Source organism: Colias philodice, chromosome 17 (genome assembly GCF_061535455.1).
Source record: "Colias philodice isolate Cphi_HAF_F1 chromosome 17, ilColPhil1 Martin Lab GWU primary, whole genome shotgun sequence".
Lineage (NCBI taxonomy): Eukaryota > Metazoa > Arthropoda > Insecta > Lepidoptera > Pieridae > Colias > Colias philodice.
This window is the reverse complement of record NC_143102.1, coordinates 10,974,391-11,001,894: the sequence shown is the minus strand read 5'-3', so window position 1 is coordinate 11,001,894 and position 27,504 is coordinate 10,974,391. Positions and strand designations below refer to the sequence as shown.

General features: G+C 33.7%; 1 protein-coding gene across 1 annotated transcript; it reads left to right on the top strand.

Moving 5' to 3' along the window:
• The first annotated feature begins 15,046 nt into the window (after positions 1–15,046).
• On the top strand, positions 15,047–26,408 carry LOC149481351 (uncharacterized). The gene is made up of 6 exons (XM_089705648.1): positions 15,047–15,171; positions 16,033–16,109; positions 17,947–17,992; positions 19,138–19,330; positions 25,326–25,379; positions 25,458–26,408. The coding sequence occupies exons 2-6, from the start codon at positions 16,100–16,102 to the stop codon at positions 25,854–25,856; spliced, it is 702 nt and encodes a 233-aa protein (XP_089561774.1). The 5' UTR covers positions 15,047–15,171; positions 16,033–16,099; the 3' UTR covers positions 25,857–26,408.
• Positions 26,409–27,504: the final 1,096 nt, after the last annotated feature.

Genomic DNA, 27,504 nt, shown 5'->3' with positions numbered 1-27,504 from the left:
AAAACTGTACAAAACTATTAAACTTTTACTTTTAGTATACACATAGGTAGCGAGGAGCGAAGCGACGAGCGTGTTAGGTTAACATTTGAACTGCCGCACGAGCCGAGCGAGCGAAGCGAGCGTGCCGCGGCAGCGGCCGGCGAGTGCCAGAAGCGACTTTAGGGCGATTCCCACTCAAACAAAAAAAAAAACTACAGGTCAAGAAACTAAAAAGAAAAGCAGTTTACTATGAAAAGTCCCTTTATCGATTAGACACCTCAAAATAATGAAGTTCAGGGAGCATGTTTCAAAAATTTAACCATAATGTCTATTAAATTAAATCTGTCATATTTCAAATCAAAGAGCTAATGCAATATTACTAGTATTGAAAACTATTATTGTAAAGTAATAATTAATATTAATTGCTTCAGATCAATGTGGAACTGGAAAAAAATACCTAAAGCAAAGGGGGCGCAGGACTTAAAAATTTTTGATGGAGTTGGTATCATTATAACACCTATTTATTATTGTTTTATCGTAAAGATTACGCTAATATAAGCATGTTTTGTTGGGGCAACTTTTCTCTAAACTTGATAATTACCAAGATACATGACGGATTGTAAAATGTAATTTTTTTCAATGATGGAATATTATGTATTCAATATTAAGCTGCGAAAGTCCGAATCTAGCTAAAAAACGTTACGCTAAAATAAGCATTGCATTATCATAAGACTTGCCACAGAACCGAAGCTGTCAACCCCGAATTCCACGTGGTCTTGTCTGCCCTACCCCTAGAGTGTATGTAAAAAGCCGGAGGCGCGGAGCGCCGGAGCTAAGGCAGTGTCTGACACAATATAAAAAAGACATGAGGAGATAGGGAAAGGGTTAGGTTAGGTTTTATCATCAATCTTTGAGGGCGAATATCTCGGCCATTTTTTATTTTAGAGAAAAAGTTTTTTTTATAAAACATGCTTATTTTAGCGTTTTGAATAAAAATTATGTATTTTATGATTCCTATACAATTTTCACTTTAGATCAAAAATTTTCTAAGTCCTTACTTTGCGCCCCCTTTGCTTTAGGCGGACCAAAACTTCATTTGTAAATATCTCGAAAACTATTAATTTTCGCGCCCCCCCCTTTACAGGGGAAGTTCCTAGTACCCACCCCCCCCTCTCTCCACCCCCCACTACCCCCAAATTCCACGCCCTATAATGTACAGTTTTACCCTGGAACTCATAGACGAGTAGAGCTAGATGTACCGAATTTGGGCTCATTTTGTTAGTTATGTTGAGACCTTACCTCCGGACTTGATGGAGTGACCTGCAGGTGTACTTCGAAGACTGCTACTGGACCTAATAGACGATTATAGACTGTAACTAATAAACGAGTAAAGCTATCAGATAAGAGTGATATAGTCGATTTTTACAATTTTTGTTTTAGATGCCAAGGCCGTTCGGGAAAAGCTCGCGTAAGAAAGTTCTCGCTTGTAAACGTAACTTTCAAAAGAGTAATCGGTTAGTACTTATATGATTATTAAATGCATGTATTTTTAACTTACTTTACTCATACATAAAAATACATTTTGTTTCTGTGTACACTACTTATCTTCCCAATTTTGTAATTGTATTAACTGTCTGCTTTTATTTTTTGGTTGTTTGGAAGAAATTGCTGTTAAGGGCGCGTATAAAGTCAAATCACCAATCAACTTTTAGTTGATACGTGTAATATTCAAGACCAAATATAAAAAATAAAATATATGTAAAACTTGATGATATTTTCGATTATATTGTCAGATCAAAAACATAAAATATTGAAATTGACTCGATAGAAAAAATTCACGAAGTTACCTCTAAATTTCACACTTTTATGTTTTTTACTGGACATGGTAATACTTATTATGATTTTTTTTTCATAAACAATTATATTAAAACATTTGCAAGATATTTGTCAGAGCATTTTGTGTAATTACTTTTAGTTTTGGTTTAATCACGATAAAACACTTTTGGCGCTTACTATATTTTTAATTACGCAAGAAATCATCTTCCATCGCACGTTCCGGGAGCTAAAAACATAATTCTATTTCATACATCAGACGCTATCGCTCCGTTGAGACGAGTAGACCACGCTAAAATTGCTGCGCCGTGTTTTATAATTACGCCGAATATTGATTTGTTGAAAATGGTAAACAACAAAATGAAAAGACTTAAGAAACGAGAACTAAAGAAGATTCAAATTGAAAAGATAACTAAATGTCGAAGGTAAGTTATAATAGTATTGTTATAATATTAATAAATAATTATTATAATATAAAAAGATAAGTCTTGATTTACCTATTTGAGAAAGTTTAGTTTCTGTAAAATAATTTCCGCGGGCTGAGTATTGACGCGATAGCAGCAGCAACTATAGATAGGTAAATAAAATTCATAGTGGTACCTAATTCTTACAGTCGCGGTGCAATCAATCAAGTCAAGAAAGATTTATATTATTATTATTACTATAGGCAGATCCTATGTTCGCTCCAGTAAATAATAATATCAATAATATGTAAACCGGTTGTGAATAGTACATATATATTATATTTACAATCTGTATTAGATAATCATACATAACATCTATACATAGGTATAAAAAATTCGTACGAAAGTCAAAACTGTACTTACATTGAATAGGTATTTTTTTATAATATACATATGTATATGTATATATATAATATATTCATAATCTGTATTACATAGTAATATGTAGTACATATCTATACATAAATATAGTTTTTAGAATTTTTGTATGTATGTCTGGGCTCTAATTTTGGTGCAGATATAGCTTGAGACCTGAGAAAGGTCATAGGATGAGTTTTATCCCGTAAATAAAAAAAACTGTCTGTGTTTGTCTGTTTGTTTGTACACGCTAATCTCCGGAACTACTGGACGGATTTGAATGAAAGTTATTTTGTTGTGTAGGTACTATTATATTATCCGGGAAATATAAAATAATAATTTATTTTGAAAACTGAAACACCTGATGCAGAACCGCAACAGACCACCTAAACTATAGATTCATTTGAGAAAGTTTATCCAGGCGAGTTTGGATATTATTATTTGTGTAAATTCTGTAAATTCGTTTCCGCGAGTTGAGTATTCATGCGACGATATTTATAGATACCTACATTCATAGTGGGTACCTACAATTTACAAAGACACTTTTTATACATTTTTTATACTTAGTTATGTAGGTACCTAATTCCTACGGTCGCCTTGCAAATGCAATCAATCAAATCGGGAATGTTTTATAATATTATTATATACTAGCGGCCCGTCCCGGCTTCGCACGGGCATTAAACATTACATTTAGATTTGTTAATTTTAACACATTCATAATAATCGCTAGCTCGCTAGCCGAATACAGTTTATTTTTTAATTTTTTTTTAACTCGTGATATCTTTTGAATGGATTGTCAGAATCGAATAATTCAAAAAGTAATATAAAGATATTGAAGCAGTCTTAAATAATACATCGTTTATTTTGATAAGGGTTAATACCAAGGTACAAAAAAAAGAGCTTTTTGTAGCGGTGGTATTTTAATTTCTTTTTTTCAATAAAAAAACGCTTATTGTGACATGACTGTAATAGTTAGAGATATGCTGCCGCTGATTTTTTGTAGATAATGGTGTGTTCTAAAAAAATGTAGTATATCATTTTGTTCTATCATCAATAGTTTACGCAGCGCACGCGATGTAAGGTAGTTTTTTGATATTTTTTTCACACCTTGGATTACGTTATCGTAATTTTAGTAAGGATGCCTATTTTTTTTGAAAATGAAATATAGCCTATGTCACTCAGAAATGATGTAGCTTTCCAACAGTGAAAGAATTTTTCAAATCTGCCAAGTAGTTTCGGAGCCTATTCAATTCATACAAACAAAAAAACAAACAAAAAATCAAACCTTTCCTCTTTATAATATTTGTATAGATGTATATATGTATATATATATATATATATATATATATATATATATATATATATATATATATATATATTATAAATATTATAGTTTATAATTTTAAATTTGGAAAATGTGGACCCTCACTCTCAACCTGTGTCTACTGACTATTGCCACGTAGAAAAAAATACTCCAGAAAGGTACCTGCTAAAGTTACCAGCTCTCGATAAAATAATACGTAAATTTCGAAGAACTTTGTAATATTTTATAAAGGATAATTTTTATTTTTAGAATAATTGCTGAGTCGAAAAATGTCGTACAATCTAATAGTCCATTGAATAAAAAGTTCTAGAGTGCGTGAGTTAGTAACGTATGATGTTTCTTCGGAAACATGTCCAGAGTCCCTAGGTGGGCCATTGTCAAATTTTGCGCAGGTAAACGTAACTGCAGATTTCAAAAATGTGAAAAAGAAAATATTTTAAAATTGAACTTTTCTTTATGCGTGTGCCTGTTAAAACAACTGAAGTAGGGTTAATTTAAGTTGGCCGCGTTGTTTAGCTAATAATTTAAGATTTATTTCAGATTTAGTGCGTCAGGGTGGTGAAAAAATACAACTCTGTTATCATTATACTTTACCTTTTATCATAAAATTAAATAAGCCAGTCGCACATATTTTGGCTTTTATATTAATTACAGTCTTATATCTTATAATCACCATTAGAAGTAAAAGCTTTTTTTTAGTTTTACAGTAATTCATTTAAAGTTTTAGTCAACTCTGTTACTTTATGAATAATAACAAACCTTAAATTCTACACAACTCCATGAAATATCTATAAATTAACAGCTAATTACAACATATAACCGCTTCATTAACTGGCAAATTAACCTATTGTAATAAAGCAGTATTATATTGAATAGCTTTTCCTAAATTTCGTAAATATGGTCTTTAATCTTCGGGACACGAAAGTAACAGAGTTGTAACACAGTAACTTAGTTGTTCTTTCTGTACTATAAGTGAATAAATTGCATACTCTTGATATGTTTTCACGTTCGAAAAGATTGATTTTGGTTTTTAAAATATTTTTCTTACATGTGGGCTGATTTTTTTCATATGAAACTTTGATCCACAGCAAGACATTCTTTTATAATTTGTATTTCCTGCCTAGTGAATTTAACGGCCTTCTTGTCAAATATTTTATCAATAGCATACTTTTCCTTCCGATTCTTAACTTTTTCATGGCGTTTTTTAATAGCATTTACTGGATTTACTGGATTGCCGTCCGTATTTTTAGACTTTTTTCGTTTTTCTCTGTTGCATTGTTTTTAATACGTCTCATATCTCGTGTTAACTGTTAGTAATTGTTACTTAAGTTTTATATAATCTGAAAATAACTGCGATATGTTTCTCTTAACTTGCTTGCTGCTCAGCTAGCGTGAGAAGCATTTTAAGGGCGTTAATAACGGCAGAATATCCTGTAACAATATTTTCAAGGTAACATTTAATTATATATGATTTATTTACATATAACAACTCAAAATTACTTTAGGAAACCGATTATTAAGAAAAAAAAATATTACAAATATAAAATTTCAAACAAAAGTTAAAGAATACATGCTTACTCAACTCTGTTACCATGAGCTAAGTAACAGAATGATGATAACAGAGTTGTAAATTTTACATTCTAAAAGACATAAATCATAGAATAGTGCATTTAGTTATTTTTTTATTTCAAATTGAGCATAATTACCCCTTAAACAACAAATTGAATGTAAAATAATAGAAAAAAACGGTTTTACTTACGTTAATAGGGAGGTAACAATGTTGATGCGGAATAAAAACACGCGGCACGTTCAACGCCATGTGGTCGACTGAAATTCAATGTACCCCTCCCCCCGACCTAACGAACGACCAGAATGGCTGCAGAAACCTTGCTCAAGCTAATAGAAAGTCGAAAACACCGCCACCTCTATTTTGAGTAATTATTTATTTAGTAACATAGTAGAGCACACGATTCTAAACACTACGTGGGACAAAGTTAAAAAAATTTTTATAAAATAAATTTTAGCACTGATCGGTTTTAAAATCTACTCTTAGAAATATTTACAATATTCTGTTTATAGTAATATTTTAATTGATGTGGGTTGGTATATTGGAAATTGTAGTTATTTTCAGAGGCGGCTCGCCCTAAGGAGCGCTGGTGCAGTGAACTCCCATAAATAATTATAATAAAATCATACTCCTTAATTTCATTATTAATATTAATTATTACTATTTAAAATCAATCGTAATTGTAAAAAACTACTGTCAATACCAATGAATATATCCATCATTCCATCATTCCATACACTTGAATAATACTGTATTTATACAGTAACGTGCGAAGCGGAGCGCTCACGATTGCGCTCCAATGAAAAAATATTTAGTACATTTCCTAATACGAAATCCAATAGGAGTGAAAGAGATGGTTTGCCAGTGCCCTGCGCGCGTGAAACAGAAGATTTTCTATGGAAAGATAGCAAAATTCGGAGCGCCCGCGCCGCTCCCGCAAACGTTGCCGGTTCGTTTTTAACCGCCGCGCGCGACATTGCCACTCTCTATATTATAAACAAACACTCGACTCTCGAGTCAACTTCAATGCACGCGCGCGAATGCAAATTCGGGAATTTTCTAATTAAAATCATAAGATACGTGTTGAAATAGTCTGTAGTTATCAGTATTACTTGTGAGTGTGAAAATGAACAATTATAATGTGGCGTTCATTAAAAAGTGTGTTAAAACGTTACAAATTCGGCTTGAATTGAAAGCAGGGACTGCCACGGCCTGAACTTGACCTTACGCAAAAATGTACGACAAAAACGAAAACATATACGCGTGTGTTTAAATCCGAACAATATTATGTGAAAACACCGTGGTTGTGTGGTTGTGAGCAACAACAGACATTTACGAATGTCTTGTCGCTTTAAGTTATAGATATTTTTGCACACCAAAAAGAAAGAAGTATGTATTTCCTTTATAAGTAATTTTTTTGATAAATGTACTGCTTTACACCATGTATTTTCAGCTTTTTATTTCAAGTGAACACCCATAAAATTTTGTCACGAGCCGCCTCTGGTTATTTTATATTTTCTGTAACGAAGTGCTACTTGGGACAGGTCAAATTTGTATGGAAAACCCTTCTGTTACCAGAAAAAACCACAATGTTACTTTAAAAAGTAAAATAAAAAATGAAAAATAGGCCTTTATTTTATTAACATATTATTAGTAATGCGATTAAGTTTGTATTTGCTGTAAGTTTTGAGTGACAGTTAACTTTTTAATGGTATAGAAGTAAAAAAGTTTTGAGGGACAAGTTTACCTGCGCAAAATTTGACAATGACCCAGGTAATAAACATACTAAAACCCCTGGCCACTAGGAGGAGCCCCGGAGTGGGGGAGGGGGAAAATGGGTCCATTTTTTCATTTTTCGCTTAAATCTCAAAAACGGTACATGTTAGAGAAAAACTTTCAAGGAAAAGTTGAAAGGCCATAAAATTATCTACAAGTTGTACCTGAATCATTTTTTCCTATATCCTACCGTTTCTGAGTTATACGCAGTAAAACATGATTTTGACTCAAACAATTTCCACATCAATCGATCAAAAAATATTTCTTTCTTCCAAAAAACTCAAAAGTGCAACTTGTGACCGGTACTGATAGATTGCTCTTAATTAGGTCTATAATTGGTAAAATAAACACATTCCTCCATGGAAGCCTTTAGGAGGAATCGATTGTCAAAATATTATATTAGGGCAGTTTGAGTTACTGAACTTGATCTTTTTATTTTTTTCTTCCAAAAAACTCATAAGTGCAACTTGTGACCGGTACAGATAGATAGATAGACAAGAAAAAGGATCCGCACATACAGACACACGGACGTCCAAGACAGAACTTTTTTAAACTGTTTTTTAACTAGTTTAAATAACAAAAATGACATCAAAAATATCATGAACGTTAAAAATAGTGTTTTTTCTTAATATGTATGTATTATCTTACAAGTGCAATGTATGATACATAAAGACATTTTAAGTTTGAAAAATCAGATGTTTTGCGCGAAGTGACAGTAGTACCCACCTCAACGCTTCGCTTATGAGGCGTGCAAAAGACATATTACATAATTTGTGATGATTTCAACTTCACTGTTTTATACAATTATTTTAGACAACATACCTACTAACTACCGAAAATACGCGTTGAACGAGCGAAGAATATTGTGTATAATTTAGCGTGCGATGAACTTTACGTACGTTGGATGAGCCGGGTGTATGAGGGTATTGTGAGGGCGCGCGGCATGGCGCGTAATGGGCGGGGCTTTATCGTAGAATTATCTGGCTTTATACGCCCTCTTAAGCAATAAAGCCGCCAATTGCTTAGTATAATATCCTGATTTTGTCAAACTTTGTGTGTGCAATAAAGAGTATATGAATAAATGCATAATTGTGAACATTTATTGTCATAGGATTTTTTTTCACAGGCAAAAAAAGGATAAAGGTAGTCGTGATGATACACCCGAATACACTTTATCAAGTACGGAGGTAAGGTCTCAATATAACTAATAAAATGAGCCCAAACTCGGCACACCTAGTTCTACTCGTATAATAGTTCCAGAAGCAGTCTTCGAAGTACACTTTGGCAAGTACTTGTTTACCAATCAATCACTGTCCAATGAAATTAGGTAAATGGTATCTACTTTTGTGACCATTCAACGTTACAAACAAATCAAAGTAAATTTAAAACAAAATCAAAGTAAATATATCGACAACGGCGAAGCCAAAATGAAGGGTAATTAATAATTTTGACAGTCTATGTATGTATGAATTTACGTTTGTTTCAAATGAATGAAGTATCAATAGCTTTGTAAAATTTGTCCGGGTGACATAGTAAAATTAACTCCAAAATAATTTAAATAAAAAATAAGTTTTAAAACTAACCCTATTTTCACATAAATAATAATGGAATATTGGAAATTGGAATATTGGGTGGCAAGTGATGATTTACAAAGTCAAAATGATGTTCAGCCTGAAAATAAAGACACCGATCGCGATGGTATAAATTATATTTAATAGAAGTAAGTTATTCCGCGAATACAAACTTAATTGTCAAAATTATTTTTAGTTACAATGTTTTATGCTACAGGTATGTTCATTAACTTCCATCAACATCCAAATTGGACGGAGAATCATTAACGTTTCCTTTTTTTTGGAAAAGTTATATGATATATATCAAATCACGGACCATTGGACTGTGGACTAACTTGAACCTAATACATATTAAATTAACCTTATATTGGTACCTAATATAATTACATTACAATTACAACAATTTTATCTATAAATGTTACGTAGTGACCATAGATGTTTTATTAAATTTAAGAACCATACAAATACAATTATTAAAAGTATATATTGAAGTGTCACGTTGAGCAATAAATAGCATTGTGGACAATGGACATATCACGCGTTAGATATGGATTAACAATCGTGTGACATGCGCAAGCTGAGCGTCGCGCGCCGGCCGCCGTGCCTGCACGAGTGAACGCTCTGGCCGACCGCGACAGTCGGGACTCGGGCGCGAGTTGCTTGCGCGAGTGCACGCACACGAGCATGAGCAAGCCGGAGAAATGGACCGACGACACGACGTGCCAGTTTGTCTCTCTCTACAAAAAACACGAATGCCTCTGGAACGTCACGCTGCCGGAATACAAGAACAAATACAACAGAGACAGGGCGCTACAAGCGATCCAAGATGAAATGGCGATACAGGGGTTCGGTGCGAACGAGATAAAGAATAAGATACGCAGTTTGCGCTCCACGTATTACTTGGAGAAGAAGAAAATAGACAAGAACAAGAGGGAGGGCTTCTCGCTATACAAACCGTCACTCAAGTGGTTCCACATCATGCAATACATTATGCATACTCTTGCCAAACAGAAGTATACTAATGAAGTAAGTAAACCATTATTAGGTCATGTGCATTGTTATAATCATACCTCTTTGTATATTCTTTGTTACTTACTTTTATCCCACTTCAAAAAAGTGAGGAGCGCTATGGCGTTGATGTATAGATTAGAGATGCAACGAATAGTTGTTTGGCCGGATACCGGATACCGGATGTTCGGCCTGACCACCAGCCGAATGTTCGGTATCCGGCCGCCGAATATTCGGCTGGCGGCATTTTGAGTTTCGTAGGTGAGTGTCGCGCACCGGCACGGCGCGGGCGGCGTGCCGGTTGACTTGTTTTGTAGTGAACGTACGCGCGGTCACAGTTCTTGGTAGAGACACTTTTATCGTGTCAGTCAGCACGAAACAATTTCGTTATAAAAAAAATTTCGTTAAAAATAATAAAAAGCTTCAATTACAACTGTGTCTTTATTTAGATTCTATTTATAAAATCTACCAAGTTTACTATCCGGTATCCGGCCTGATAGTACCTTACCATCCGGTATCCGGCCGGATAGTAAGTAAAAAAGGGCCGGATAAGCCGGATACCGGATAGGAACCGAATATTCGGTGCATCTCTAGTATAGATACATACCTAAGTAGTACCTATGCATTAGTTTGTATGTATGTACCAACATACATGAACACGGTTTAGCAGAAGACTCAATTTGCTTTGTACCCGACTGCGAAAGGACGGTTGAATTATGAATATGTTTTCGAGTATGTATGTATGTATGTAGGTAAATTTTTTTGGAACACTACTAGAGATTTCTAAAAAGTTAGAAACCGCTGGACGGATTTTGTAATCGAATTGTGGTTGTGACGTCATAGCCTACATAAATCAGCAGTATTTTCATAATAAATAGTACCTAATTCTTGTTTATTAATTTAATTTTGATTGGTCAATGAACATATTTGTAATATTTTATCCTCATTTAGCTTGATTTAACATGATTATTATTATCTACTGTACGAATAAAAAAATTAATGGTAAAAAATAATTTTATTTTTACTAGGTACGTATAATATGCTTTATTTTAATTTTTTAAAGTGAAACTTTTATTACATCGTCTCAAACTTTTTGGTCTGTGTAGCGCATGTCGCGTGTATCGCGGCTGCCTAGTAGGTATACCTACTCGGCAGCCGACCGTCACGCGACATGCGCTACACAAAGCAGTGTTCGGAACCGTTCGAACAGTTTTACTTTTACCGTGGTTTCATAAAACCACACAACATTTTTATTATTAATGAGTCGAATATTGTTCATTTAGCATATATGCAGAACTATTATGTATTCCGTGGAATACCTATGTATTTATCTATCTATAAAGTGACTATGTAGGTCATTGGGTGTTTTTACTATGAAATTTAATTAGTGTGTTTTTTTATCTACAAAATCGCAAATAAAGAATTATGAATTATAATAAATTATGAAATAAAAAATAATTAAATTAGATGCCGTGAAATTTTAACTTTCACATCATTTTTTTAATAGGTACAATTCCTATAATCTACAGATTTTAGTATGTGTATTTTTTATAGAAGAATAATAAAATTATATGAGTAAGTTGGTACTTACCACAGATCAGAGAAACTAAAGGGAGATATGGTTAGGGGGCGGGGCCGGTGTCGCAGCAATATGCGCCCAAAAAAAGAACACATGCTCAGTACTACTGTTTGTTGCATTCAGTTGACGTTCGACCGTCGCGTCGGCCGGGTATTATTTGACAATGCCGTGTTGTTCCGTTAAAGTTTGTAAAAACCGAAGTGCAACCAGCAACTTTAAGGCAAATGGAATCACATACCATCGGTAAGTACTGAAAATTATACGATTTTCTTACTAAAATTTCAAATACAATATTACGTAGAGTGATTTCTTGGTTTCTTATCTTTTATAGGTACCTATTATGTCTTTTATGGTTATGGCCGGCCGGTACCGCCGCAAACGGTACGTCCCGCAATTTTTAAATCTGTAATATCTTCGAAAATATTCACTTAAATCATACGGTGTAAAGGGCCATATAGATCTATATTAAATGAACAGTGTATTCAAGGTATTTAATTGGTTAAGGATTAATGCTGTATTGGTTAAAATTGCTTCGAAAATTAGGCATTATTTGTCGTAAAAAGTAAATGACAAAAAAATGTTATTGTGGGTTATCCATCAGAGATAGACATATACCATCGCGGACTTTTCTGTAGACCTTTTCAATGTGTATAATACTTAGTAGGTACATTATTTTGATAAAACTCGTAAGCGGAAAAAATGTAATTTTTTACGACATCACATTAGAAACCTCAAAAATAACAGTACTTCTCCACTATTTGATGGATGTTATTATACATATAAACCTGCCTCTTGAATCACTCTATCTATTAAAAAAAACCGCATCAAAATCCGTTGCGTAGTTTCAAAGATTTAAACGTACAAAGGGACATAGGGACAGAGAAAGCGACTTTGTTTTATACTATGTTAGTGATGATTCATATTTCATACAGGTGTCCCAAGGCAAAGTGTAACCTCGAAAGGAGGTGACAGTAGACCTAAAACGTAACATACTGAAAATTTTTATTTTTTATTTTTACTAAACAAAGATAATTAAGATATTAAGATAATAAGATTTTATAATATTTATTTCTTTTAAAATAGTGGTCCGATTTTGATTAAATAAAAAAGTGCACCCAGACTACTAGGCTGTAATGATACCATAACTAATTGCCCGCAAAAAAGTCTGTATCGAGACAAAATTGTTGCTTTATATAAGAAAAATACATTTTGTTATCTGACTTTTTAAAAGCATCTAATTTATTATTTATTTATAACGCGTTTATTATTTATTTATAACCTACTTTCAGATTTCCTCAAGACCCAAAGATAAAAGAAAAATGGATTGATAGTACAAACAGAGGACCAAATTGGTGGCCGCTAGAGCGGAGTACGATATGTTCGGCTCATTTTGAAGAGAAATGTTTTAAGCCCGGCAAGACCAGTCGAAGACTGTTTGAATGGGCCGTTCCGACATTAAGATTGCAGCTTGTATTTGCAGTAAGTATCCAAACGATTTTAATACTGGAAATCGCTTTTAAGCATAGGGCTAGCAGCGGGCTAGCAACTTGAATTATTTTTTTCACAAGTTTATTTAATTTTTATTTTTATTAAATTTTTTTAACGTGTTTAATGCAATGTACTTCAACTAAACAACACGTGGTTTAAAGGAAACAGGTACTTTACGTAACACCCTGTATAATTATCCACTAATGATTACTAATTTTAAAATAAATAGATTTAAATAAAAAGCCTTTTATTATTTGTTCCAAACAATATGACACATCAAAAAATGTTAAACTATGTTTTGAACAAACCTCTTGTTATTTTTATATGTATTTTTATATCATGATGTATTACTATTAGCTTAATATCTGATAACTGATTGTATTATTATTATTATTTGATAGGTACTCGAGTAATAATTTTATAGTAATTATTATACATGGATTAAAAAAAGAAGTCACTTATTTCATACTTATTTTACTTTACAATAAGTCAATAGGCAATGCTTTATGGACTTCATCACCATGAATATTGCTAGTGCTACCATCAAGGTGTCCATTTCTACCTATTTACTGTATTGCCTGTAAATTGTTTTAATTTTAACGATTCTCATTTTATCGACAAGCAAGGGATTGCTTGTATAGGGATATCATAAACGCATATCTTGCGGCTGTAGTGGTGCTGTATACGTACGTCACTTACAATCTAGTGTGCGAACGAGACACGAGTAGTCGCTCTCAAATTTTTGTGTGATGACACGCACACAACGCGAAGTATTGTTTTTATTTTGTTTACTGTTGTGTGCGTAAATTTGTAATGAGACACCAGGGAGTGTACTTGATTTTGATATTTTTCGGATTTTCTCGAAATTTGCATAATGCTAAAATATAGTTTTAATATTACTAAATTATATTTAATGAACGACAAGTAGTGGTTTCGTACTCAGCGCAAGCGATTGGCATCTCTCTAGATCTCTATGGTACTTGCATATTTAAAAAATATAAATTAAAAGTTTTATTTAGTAACGGACAACAGCCAATATTACAGCATTACGATTATTATGAAAAATATTAGCCACAAATCTAGTAGGTACTTAGTTTTAAAGTAAAATCGTAAATAATAATAAATCATGCAAAATTTCCCTCAAATACGTTTTTCCCCACATCATAAAAAGTATTGAACAGTACCAGAAAAGTAGTGAACAGGTACCTGTTTAGGATAATTTACACGATATTTTATATTCTCAGTTATACTAAATTGTAGAATATATAGTCCTTTAGACATTCAGCTATTTATTTTTATCTAAATTAACGTTTTATTTCAATTATTACTTAAATTAAAAATACTTCTTACATATTTTCGCGCTCGCGGTTGGAAGCGGGGGCGGGGGGTTCATCAGTCCGGGCTCAAAAGCGCTCGCGGAAGGACGGCTTTATCATTATTTTGCAAAAAATTAATACGAAATGGACAAAGATTGTATAGTGTTCGTGTATATGAGATGGGTCATCGTTTCGAGATTGAAAGTACATAATTAATAGATACTTTTTCGAACAGAAATAAAAGTAAGTAACTACAAGTTTCATACTTTATTATATTATTTTATTGCAAACTAGCTGACCCGACAGACGTTTTCCTGTCTGCGCAGATTGTCAAACCCGTGAAATTAATACCTAGCTGTGGTTTTCGTAGTTTCCTAATATTTAGGTAAGTAAGCAAATTTCTTGAGATTTTCGTTAATAACATCCTTTTCCTGACAATAACGAACACATCAAAATAAGAATTATCGAAAACAGCTCAACCGTTCACGCTGCCGTGTCGGGAAAAAGGAAATTTTTCAATAATTAGGACTTCTTTAATTAAAATATTATGTACAATGTACACATGGAACTATTTATCAAATAGTTATACAATGTTTTTAATTTGTAATTCATCACATCACACTGTATGGTAGATGTACTTTGATGGTCATGACTTCATGAGGAACAAAAGCTCCAGGATCTAATTTCTAAATGCGTCTAGTTACCGATCTATTTATTATCTCCTAATATAACAGCAGGTTTTTTGTTTTTTTATTTTATTTAAACGTTGAAATTAATCGCAAAACGCAAACGTATTAAAAGAGCTAATCAATCGGCAGAACAGATCGCAGCAAGAATTGCAACTCAAAGACTCAGGACAGCAGAGGGTCGTGCACATGCATCTCAAGAACAGCCTGATGTACAAGAGCGGTACGAGAAATATGGCGCCGGCGAACAAGCCGGACTTTTAATTAGAACCGATTACGCGTTTCACCGTTCATATTCATAACTTTAATAAGACTGGACATCGTCTGTCGGCTCAGCTAACTGACGTTGAAGTTGAACTGAAGCCACATGAGTAGAAAGACGGAACAGAGACTAAGCTTCAAACAACCGCGCGAATCGATTGCACTACTACAAGTACGCGGGGCATGTGTGTGTGACCGCAGGCCGCTTGTCGCGTACGCAGCGATTCTGGAAAAAACCGGTTTGCGCTTGCACAGGCTGAGGACAGTCTCAGGGTTGATACGACGCACGTTGTTTGTTTTATTAGTTGCAACTTGCATGTTTGAATATTTTAATATAAAACGTAATATTTTATTGTTAAAATGGTTGTTTATTGTACTGTGTGTATGAATAATAGTAGAAAAACTAAAAATATATCATACTTCAACTACCTATCCCAGGGAGTACAATAGGTGAGTAAATATTTTGATTATTACTTTTTCAAGTAAGTACCTACTTGCGTTTATTTTATTAGGTCCTTTTTTAATAAGAAGAGAATTGTACACGGTGTGTTTTTACCTTTCATTATTATTACAAGTTTAACATTTGTAAGTATGTATGTAATTGTGTGTAATTATAAAACTATTTAACAAATGTTTTGTTTAATTTGTCTTAACCTATTGTGACAACCCTACCAAGATAGGTAACAATTTTGTACGTTCTTAAGAAGCTTAGTCTCTGTTCCGTCTTTCTACTCATGTGCTGAAGCCCCGAAAATTTTATATCTTTTCGTAATGTTCACAATTGTACTGTGTGCATTGATCTGACTGTTTCATTATTTATTAGATGCCCCGTGTTATGCGGTTTGGATATAAACCCAAAAAGTCTTCAAAAGTTGCAATTAAAAAAAGAAATGAGACTATGTAAGTATATATTTTCTTTTTGTTATTAAGAGCAAACAAAAGAGCCGTTTTCCATACAAATGTAGTCCCCTGTTTCCTCCCTGAATTGTGCCACTAGAGTAATATATTTTTTACTTTAACTTTGCATGCGAACAAATTATGACATGATTTGTAAATAGTTCTGAAAATTACGAACACTTTTTTGATGATTCCCAAAAAACACGAATATCGTATTAGGTCACTTTCATTCTCAGCGTGCGATATGTGTTGTTTTGATTGTTATTTTGAATATTACCAGGGGGGTTTCACTCCGAACTTTAGGTATGTTTCGCGCGCGTAAAAAGTTGGTACCTACCTATAATAAAGTAATGTATCAAATATTGTTGTTCCAAATAATTTAACTCTTTGAACCAACGATGGGTAAAAGAAAAGGAAATAAAAAGCGTTTATATTTATCTGCTAAACGAAAAAAACATTTTTTTTTTCTAAAAAACGTAAACTCCATATCGCACCTCGTTCAATGTCCAGGTTGGTAGTTTTCGACCGACATCAAACCTATTTAATAAATAGCACATCTAAATAATATGTAGTAATGAATAATATCATTTTTTTTTCTTATTTTTTACTTTTCGGTCGGTGAATTCGGTTTTTTTTTACGTAGTTATTTTTATTATTTAAATAAACAACTAGGTACCTAATTAAAACGTCCCATTGATGCTTTTCGTAAATATTATACGGGGTGCTCTAGATTGATTGTAGGTACGTTAATTTTAAGGTTCCGTAGCCAAATGGCAAAAAACTAAATTGAAGCGGCTATACACTCACGTCTATCAAAAAAATTACTTTTCGTGATGAGAATTATGGCCAGTTAGATTTAGAACCAGATATACCAGCAGGTATATGAGCAAAAAAGAGCAGCTCGGGCCGAAAATACCTAGGAAAATTACGCAAATTCGACGTTCCGTAGCCCCATGTTTTCTCCTCCAATCCTGGACCGATTTAATTATTTTTTTCATAATTTCATAATTTAAGATATGACAAAAAGGAAATCATAGGAACGTGGCTAAAGTTACCATAGATTAATAGTAAAAAATATATTGCTCTAGTCCTAGTGGCACAATCCATGGAGGAAACAGGGGACTACGTTTGTATGGAATAAAACCGGCCAAGTGCGAGTCGGGCTCGCGCACAAAGGGTTCCGTAGCAGCAAATATAATAAATTACAGTTAAATCAACCTATCTCAAAAACTATAAGAGATACTTTGATCAAACCAAAAATCGTTGAAAGAGTTAATTAGCATGCATCACCTCTATTTTTTTTAGAATTTTATACCCCGTAGTTATAAAAATAGAGGGGGGGGGACATACTTTTTACGACTTTGAGAGCTGATATCTCAAAAACCGTTCACTTTAAGAAAAATGTTTTTTAGAAAACTTTATATCATTTTAAAAGACCTTTCCATTGATACCCCACACGGGTATGTACATCGAAAAAAAAAATTTCATCCCTCAGTTACATGTATGGGGGGCCCCACCCCCAATTCTTTTTTTTACTATTTAGTGTCATATTTTTGTAGCGGTTCATACAACACATATTCCCATCAAATTTCATCACTGTAGTACTTATAGTTTCCGAGTAAATCGGCTGTGACAGACGGACAGACGGACAGACGGACAGACGGACATGACGAAACTATAAGGGTTCCGTTTTTGCCATTTTGGCTACGGAACCCTAAAAACGGCTCTTTTGTATGCTCTTAATTAATTTATGATTATTGATTAGTAGGTAGTTAAATTCTTTTTGTGCTTCGTTCTATTATATTAAATATGACTCGTGTGTTATTTTTTCTGTTAACAGTGAAAGCAGCTTGGGTATCTGGTTACATCAAGATGGAATTCCAATTGTAAGTAGTTTAATCAAAGTTCATTCATTATTATCTATTGGAAAGAATTTCCTTCTCGCGCGGCACGCTGATACTTCGCCCCGCGCACTTCCAGTGAGCAGTGATCGAGGTTGTATTGTTAAAGCCACAGAACATAATATAAAGAGAGGTTAGAAAGGCATTGTAGGCGGGGCAGACGCGCCAAGGACATGAGCACTGCTCACATCTACGCGATCGCGCTGTTTAGTCACTCGCTATCTGCAACGGAGAGAAGTACTGTGAACGCTGTGACAAAATTATGAGAAAATGCCTTCATGTGCGGTCGTTACTTGCCGTGCAAGAAGCCAAGTGCTTAACTTAAACAAAGGAAACATTTCTTTTCATCGGTTAGTAAAAAAAACAACGATATTTTAAACAAGTCTCTCAAAATGTCCTTCAAATAATTCATTACTCAAAAATATACATTGCGGGCTGCATTCGCTCGTCATTTTCAACACGTCAATTAGAACGCGTAATGTAGTGCGTAGCAACGCGGTATTAGCTCTAGTGCTGGTAAAAGATGATATCGATAGATTTTTTATGATTTCAGATAAAAACATTATCCTTATAGAATGTAATTGTGGCCAGATAAATTTAATATTTTATGCATTGAAATATAGTTTGAAAAAATATTGACGTATTTTACACGTCGGAAGTCGAAACCATCGAGATAAGTACGTAGTACATATATCTCGAAGGTCGTAACACTGTTAAATTATACGTTTCAGTTAAGTTTGGGGCAAAATATTCTTGTTACAAGTTTGTTTCTGTTTATATTATTTTTAGAATATTTATTTTTTACACGTCGTTTTCTAGGCTTTTGACGCTCTGCCTTCCTCGTAAGGGAAAAAGGTGTAACTATAATAATATGTACATATATGCATATTGTACAATTGTTAAATAGCTTGATAGATGTCGCTGTACGCAAATTGGCGTTGATTACACGGTTGCTCAAATTGTTAGTGAAGCGACACTTTACACCAGGGCCAGGGTTCCTAGGTTCAAATACCACATTTGTGAAATTTTAGGATTCCACATTTTCATGTTTTATTGTACTTTTCTCTGTGGTGCACAATAAAGGATTTTTGTTTGTTTGTTTTATTCTAATAGAATTTAATGAATTTTAGTTTCCCGAACGATTCATTTATACGAGCAAAGTGGATCGCTGCAACAGGCAGAGTTGACTGGATTCCTACTAAATATAGCACTATATGCTCTGCACATTTCAATGAAAATGATTATGATATAAAAGCGTCTGGGAAGAAATATTTATTAGACGGTGCGATACCACATGAAAAAATCGTCAAAATACAGTTTCTCGTGAGTATCACGTTTGTTCTATTATTAATACATAATAACTAAATACTCAAGACTTTTATTTTTTCCGCAATGGACTGGTAGCAATTAAAAATCTGTTGAGAGAGCCGAGGCTTTCAATCATAGAGATCTAGAGAGATGCCAATCGCTTGCGCTGAGTACGAAACCATGTCTCATAAAAAATTTACGCACACAACTGCAGTAAACAAAATCAAAATAATACTTCGCGTTGTGTGCGTGTCATCACACAAAAATATGAGAGCGACTATTCGTTCGCGCACTAGATTGTAAGTGACGTACGTATACAGCACGGCTACAGTTTGTTCTTTTTTTGAACATATTGCTGCGACACCGGTCCCGCCCCCTAACCATATCTCCCTTTAGTTTCTGTGATCTGTGGTTTCAATGTATCGCAAATTTGCATTTGGGCGAAGGGCTGACAATCTTATACATATTTCTGAAGTATGTTTTAGTAAAAAATGTATTCGGATATCTAAATATTTCTCAATAACGACTTTAATCAAATCGGTTACATGATTAGATGTTGGGAAATGAAATGAAATGAAATGAAATAATTTATTTGCAGGAATTGTGGTTAATACAAGGTTTTACAATAATATATTACAATAAAGTCCGCACAACTCGCCAGCAAACTGGCATGCAAATATTTATGTGTATTTAACTCACTAAAATACAATATATTTTTTAGATTAATTTTAACATTTTACATTACAGTTATTATTATCATCTATCTTTAGTGTTTACAAGCAAAGAACTCATTTATATTATAAAAGCAATGAGATTGCAGCCACTTTTTTAATTTAAGTTTAAACAATTGCATGGGCAATTCCTTAAATGCCATTGGGATTCCGTTATATATCTTCGCACTCATAACATGGCTGTTTTTGCTACATAAAGCAGTGCGACAAATTGGAAGTTGCAATCTGTGAGGATCCCTGGTTGGGTACTGACTATTTTGACAACTTTTAATGTACATATAGGGATGCTGTTTTACAAATATTCCAACCTCCAAGATGTATAAAGAAGTAAGTGTTTAAAGTCCGAGTCGCTTAAATAAGTCTCGACAACTTTCTAAGGGCCCTACTCCACATATTGCTCTGACACACCTTTTCTGAGCTATAAAGACTTTGTTTACGTTTGTAGAGTTGCCCCATAAAATAAGACCATACCGAAGCAACGATGAAACATAACCATGATATGCAATGATTGCCGCTCTCTCATCAATAATCTGTTTAATTCTTCTGAGGGCAAATACAAACTTATTTACACGGGTACAAACAGAATCCGTGTGAGCTTTCCAATTTAAGTGGTTGTCTAATGTGATACCTAAAAATACCGTTTCAGTAACTTCGTCAATACGTTGTCCATTATAAATTATGTCAAGGTTATGTCTAATGTTATGATAATTACAGAATTGCATTAGTTTTGTCTTTGTAATGTTAGGAGTTAAATTATTATATTTTAGCCATTCTGTTACATTTTTGATAGTCAAATAGATGTCTTCTTTGTAGGTAGTCAATTTGTTACGAGGTATGGTGATGGATACATCATCCGCGAACAGAGTACATTTATGTTCTGTAACGTTAGGAAGATCGTTTATGTACAATAAGAACAGGAGAGGCCCGAGGATACTGCCTTGTGGCACTCCGTATTTATTATGTACGTATTGTGATCTTACCGACTTTTTTAACGAATTGTTGTCTATATACGATATCTCTACACATTGCATACGGTTAGTCAAGTATGAGGTCAGCCACTTGTGCGCTGGACCTCTTATTCCGTACAGAAAACATTTTCTGAGTAGAGATTCATGGTCTACACAGTCAAATGCACAGCTCATATCAAAGAAGACTACAGATACCTCATTACGCCTATCAATGTTGTCAATTATATTTTTAGTCAATGTGTGAGTTGCGAGTGTGGTCGATTTACCTTGTTGAAATCCATTCTGCTCTTGTTTAATGATATTAAATTTACTTATAAATCGATTTAACCTGCTATACATAATTTTTTCATAAATCTTTGCTATTATTGGTGTAAGGGTAATTGGTCTATAATTGACTAATTCCTGTCGTTTGCCTTTTTTATGTATAGGTCTAATGATTGAATATCTGAGTCTATCAGGGAATATACCTTGTGTAAGAGATAGATTAAGCAGATGGACTAATACAGGACATATTACTTTTATACACATTTTAATAGTACATGTTGGTATATTGTCATATCCTACTGCTGCAGTATTATTCAAGGATTGTACAGCTTTATAAACATCGGATTCTATGCACGGAGATAAGAAAATAGAGGATTCGTTAGACACAATACTATACTTAGCAGAACCAGAACCATTAGCGGAGTTATGTCTATTGAAAAACGTATTGAATGCTTCTGCAATTTTAGCAGGTTCATTTATTACAATATCGTTTTGTGATATATATTCGATATTTTCAAACATGTTATTATTATTAATTTTATTTGATATTATATTCCATGTCGCTTTTGATTTATTTTTTGATTTATTTATATAATTGCGGTTAATACATTTTTGAGAAGATACAATACACTTTCTTAAAACTCTTTCGTATTTTTTATAATTATTTCTGTTATTTTCAGATTTATTTTTGTAGTATGTATGACGAAGCTTACGTTTATTCCGACTTGAGATTTTTATACCTTTTGAAATCCATTTGGGTGATGCTACACTGTTCTTTAATTTTATTTTGTTTATAGGAAAGCATAGATCAAAAAATAATTTAATTATGTCATGAAATTCATTGAAAGCTTCATTACTTGAGGTTTGTTGTAGAACTTCGGTCCAGGATAAGCTGTTTAGAGCATTTACAAATTTCTTCGTATTTTCTTTACTGTAACAACGTTTTTTTATAAAGATGTGATTTTTTTTCTTCACTGTGGCAATGGGAAATTGTAACGTTTGGCCAGTTTCATGGTCTGACAGATCAAGAAAATGAACTTTGCCAATTGACTCTCTAATGTTACTTATGATAACATCCAAGCAGGAGTTTCGCCGCGTGGGTTGGTTAATGTGCAAATAAAGGTTGTAGGCCATTAAGATTTCTTTAAAACTATTGGAAATGGGAGTATTTTTTAAAATATCAATGTTCATGTCGCCAGCAATTATGATTTTTTTATTTGATTTAAAAGTCATTTTATGTAAAAGAATTTCAAAAATGTTTAGAAAGTTGGTACTATTAGAATCTGGTGTCCTATAGATACAAATAATAATCATTTTCATATTTGGTATTTCGACTCCGCAACATTCAAATACTTTTTCCACCGAAATTTCATTACAGTACGGTATATTAATTGATTGTATAGTTTTGTCAGTTAAGATACATACTCCTCCTCGCTTTTCATTGCGTCTAGAGAAGGAACTTGCAAGTTTAAAGTTTTTTAATTGTATGCATGTTTCGTGTCCTGCTTTTATAAAAGTTTCCGAAAAACAAATAAAGTTAATTTTATTACCAAATTCCGAAAGCTCGTTAATTGTAACTTCAATAAGTTGCGTTTTGTTAAGTAGGCCCGCAATATTTTGATGTAATAGACTAGCTACGTTAGACTCTTGTTGTTTAGCTTTCGAAAAAATGTTACTGACGTGTCTGGAATCGAACTAACGTGTAACTCCGACGGCTTTGAACATTTTGTTTTTGAAACAATGGGAATTCACCAATATGATGGAATGATATGTCCTCAAACAATGTAGTACCGACAAAATGCCGTAATGTTTTCGCAACTAAAATATTTTTTGAAGTGAAAACTTCTTTAGCGGCGTTGAGCACTTTTTCTGTAATGGGTATAAAATCTTAAACTCGCGTCAGGACACGTGACCTGATCGAAAAAGCGTAAGACGGATGGATATCAAACATGCTCAACGCAGAAGTTTGCAGAAGTGAAAACTTGATTATTAAATCAAGTTTTCACTTCTGCCGGCACTCCCGGAGTGCAACCCGTCTTTTTTTTACATTTGTTAGTCTACCCGTGAACTGTCGTATGACAGTTTCTGCATTTTTGCATATTTTAAGTAGGTACAATTCAAGAGATTCTATGCACAAATTTATCGATCAAAAAGATAAAGGAGGTTTGCTATATCCATCCAGGGATGTACTTAATCCAGCAATATCTACAACACACTATAATATGTACTACCATCGATGCAGTTTTTTCAAGAAACTTACGAATGAATCATAAATATATGTCTTATTTCAGTTACCATAAACCAAATGTATAATTAAGTTTACATGTATTTTATATAACAATTAAAAATAAAACAAAATGTTTATATCCATAACTTGGTTTTATTATCATTCCTTCACTTATTTCATGTATCATTTAATTCCTAAATATTGTTAATTTATTTAATTACCTCTCTATTATAGGTACTTACCGCAAATCCAAAGGAACTTCGTTTCATCGATTCGGGTGTTCCTCATGTGATGATGTGACACCTCAGACATTTTTTTTTAATTGAAATTTTATAGGTGCGTTGAGATTAAAATTTCATGGTCGTCGCAATACCGTCACGTCATGGAGTAAGGCGACAATTTTGGAATCTTGTCTAAGAAGTTTCATTTCTGACACGTGTGTTCGGAACATGCGCTTTTTTAACTTAGGTTCTTACTGATTTCGTTTAATTTTCAGGATGAATTCGCAGTAGAATTTCAGCTAAAGCCTAAAAGAGGAGAAAACAGTTAACTTTGAGCAGTTAATCCTGAATCCAAGAATATTACTGTTCGAATGCTGTGAATGATCTGTCAATAAATAAGTTGGTCAAGTGCGAGTCGGAGTCGCGACACTAATTCCGTACAAACGAGCGTTTTATTTTCTTTAACCCTTTTTATTCGCAATATTTTTATATTATAACTAGCGGTCCGCCCCGGCTTCGCCCGTGGTACATATTTACGTTTTCTCTACCTAAAAACCATCCTCGTACTTCAAGGAATATAATAAAAAAAGAATTATCGAAATCGGTTCAGCCGTTCTCGAGTTATGCGCTTACCAACACATTTTGCGATTCATTTTTATATATCTTACCAACACATTTTGCGATTCATTTCCTCTACACGATCACGTCGAAATCCCCCCCACTTTCCGCGTAGTTTCCGAGAAAACCGATGTCAGTGAGTCAGTGAGTCAGTGGTAGTGTAGCTTTATATATTATAATAAATATCTTGTTTTATTCTAATGATAGCCTCCATTATATCAATGTACATATATAATTCCTTATCCTGCGTCTGCCAGATTTACAAATAAAAAGATGTAAATACTGTGTACAAAGGTTTATCGAAACTGAAGGTTGTTGAAATCGGCACACATCCATACTAATATTATAAATGCGAAAGTAACTCTGTCTGTCTGTCTGTTACTCAATCACGCCTTAACTACTTAACAAATTTTCATGAAATTTGGTATGGAGATATTTTGATACCCGAGAAAGGACATAGGCTACTTTTTATCCCGGGAAATAGGATAGGTTTTATCCTGGAAATCCCACGGGACGGGAACTATACGGGTTTTTCGTTTGACTGCGCGGGCGAAGCTGCGGGTGGAAAGCTAGTACAGAATAAATGGTCAAACTTATATTGTTTACATTAAATAAATATGTACGACGCTATATATCTTTATTCGACCGCCTCATTGGTACAGTGGTTGACGCGTGAGCGTAGCGCCGAGTGGCCCTGGGTTCGATTCCCGGTGGAGACGAAGAAAAAAAAATGTCTGTCTGGCAGGACAAAGAAGGCTGATCACCTACTTGTCCCTAAAAAAGTCGATCAGTGAAACAGATGTATGAATAATGCATCTGCCCCTTACCCCACTACACGGGACTTCAGTCACACTATATATTATCTTTATGAAAATAGTTTTTTAAATATACCCATTAAATATTTTAAATATACCCATTAAACCAAATCTAAATATTTTTCAAATACATAGTATTTCTACTAACCATTATTATTTTTTCCAGCCATCCTCAACAAGCAACCAGCCAACCAGCCAACAACAAACTGATGAAGAAATGGTAAGCACAATGTAATTTGAAAGAGCAACAAATATTCATCATCATGATAGCAAAATTAACAATGCTTTATGTTTCCAGTTGACCCAAGTGAAGGTTGAAGTAGAAAGTGATGATGCTGCGTCCACCGGCTCTGAACCGGATAGACCGGAGATAAAAAGCGAAATCTGTTTCAGTGATTACGAGATCACGGCACCCAGTACTTCTGCAGCAGAACCTCCTGCCAAGCGGCAGAAGACCAAAATCGATGATCTGAACGCAAAGATTGACGAATTAAAAGACATTATGCTTAATAACAACGACAACGATGAATGTCTCGTCTTCGGGAAGTACATAGGGTTCCAACTGCAGAAGATGACGTATGAAACCAGGACGCTCTGCCAGTTGAACATACAGAAGTTGTGCTCTGAGGCGCTTCTCAACCAAATACAGGAAGGGACCAGCATAACAGTGGACGTGGTTCATCATATGAACAATTAAAACACATTTATAACATTTGACGGTTTTTGGAAAGTGTTTTTGTGTACTTAATGAGGGAATTCCAGGTTCTACTGCAATCCCGGACAATGTGAAAGGAACACATGTGATTTATAAGTGGACTTTAATTTTTCAATAAATGCGACATTTTTCGTCTAAGGGTTTATACAGCTGTTACTACCAAAACAATTTTCACCGGAATAGTCGTTATGCGATTTGCCAAGTTCCTAAAATATTAAATTGTGATACCTACCTAATTTTTGATTTTATAGTGTTTTGTCAGGATTTTTTTAATTTCAAAATATTAGAGTCAATATTTTATCGACTTATTGATTTCCACGACTTTAAAAAGTGTAAATATACTGTTACTTAGGATATAAAAAATGTCTCAATTTTTTTCATAATTTGCAATGTGTAATAATTATTATAGAATACATGTTAAACTATGATGCTATACTCGTGTTTGTTTTCTAGGTAATTCAATTGATTTCTGATGTACCATTTCATTATAATTTTAACTGACTGATTACAATAAAATAAAGAGGACAACGATTTGTTTAGTGTTTTTTAAATAATTTTGTTTTAATCAATTACTTGTAAGTATAAATAAAATGTCCTGTGTGTCCTTGGGGAGTAGGTATGGCAAAAACGTTGTACATCTGTTTCATTTATAAATTTTCTTAACGAAACAAATAAAATTACAACTTGTCCCGACTCCTGCTGGATCAAGACATCCTACTAAATACTAATATTATAAATGTGAAAGTTTGTGAGGATGTGTGTGTGTGTTTGTTACTCTTTCACGCAAATTCAACAGAACCGATTACAATGATATTTAGCACACATATAGAGGGTAACTTGGATTAACACATAGGATAGGTTTTATCCCGGAAATCCCACGGGAACGGGAACTATGCGGGTTTTTCCTTAAAAATGCGGGCGAAGCCGCGGGCGGAAAGCTACTTATTTTTATAAACAAATAAGTATACAGATAGGTAAAAACTAAAAATAATTTCTTAAACAAGATATACAATGTTATCTACGTATATTATGTACAAAATATAAACCGCAAAGAATTTAAAATAAACGGTTATCAAAGGGCTATGAACTGATATAAAGCTATAAACTGATGTAACAGCCCTTACGTCAGACAGCAGGTGACCTAGAAGAAGGCTGGGATATCTAGACGACCTAGCTTCAAGGGCAGGTGAGATGATAGGTGACCTAATATATCCTATACTAATATTACCTATAAATGCGTAAGCTTGTGAGGATGGTTGGATGGATATTAATTCTTTCAGGTAAAAACTACTGGACCGATTACAATGAAATTCGTTATGTAGGTGAAGATCCAAAATAAGACATAGTCTCTTTATACCGAAAATCTATGTTCCTATAAATGTTTTAAGAGGTCATTATGGGAATCCATCTTTGTATCGCAAAATAACATATATAATCCTGGATTGAAATGACATTGGGAATAAATTACTAGAAGTAGCTTTATGCACCAATTGGTATCTGTAGTTAATTAACTGCTGTTAAGACTACAGTTGTTAATTATCAACGGTAGTCTTAACAGCTTCAAGGTCGCAGTGAAATTACTCTTCTATAGTAAAGATTTCATATTAAGAAGAACCCTAAAGATCTGTAT

Bases quoted from the DNA above. Each gene is read 5' to 3' on its own strand.
- LOC149481351 (XM_089705648.1), top strand. The intron at 17,993-19,137 runs GTAAGTAGTTTA...AATGAATTTTAG, and splicing joins ATCAAGATGGAATTCCAATT to TTTCCCGAACGATTCATTTA. The intron at 19,331-25,325 runs GTGAGTATCACG...TATTTTTTCCAG, and splicing joins TCGTCAAAATACAGTTTCTC to CCATCCTCAACAAGCAACCA.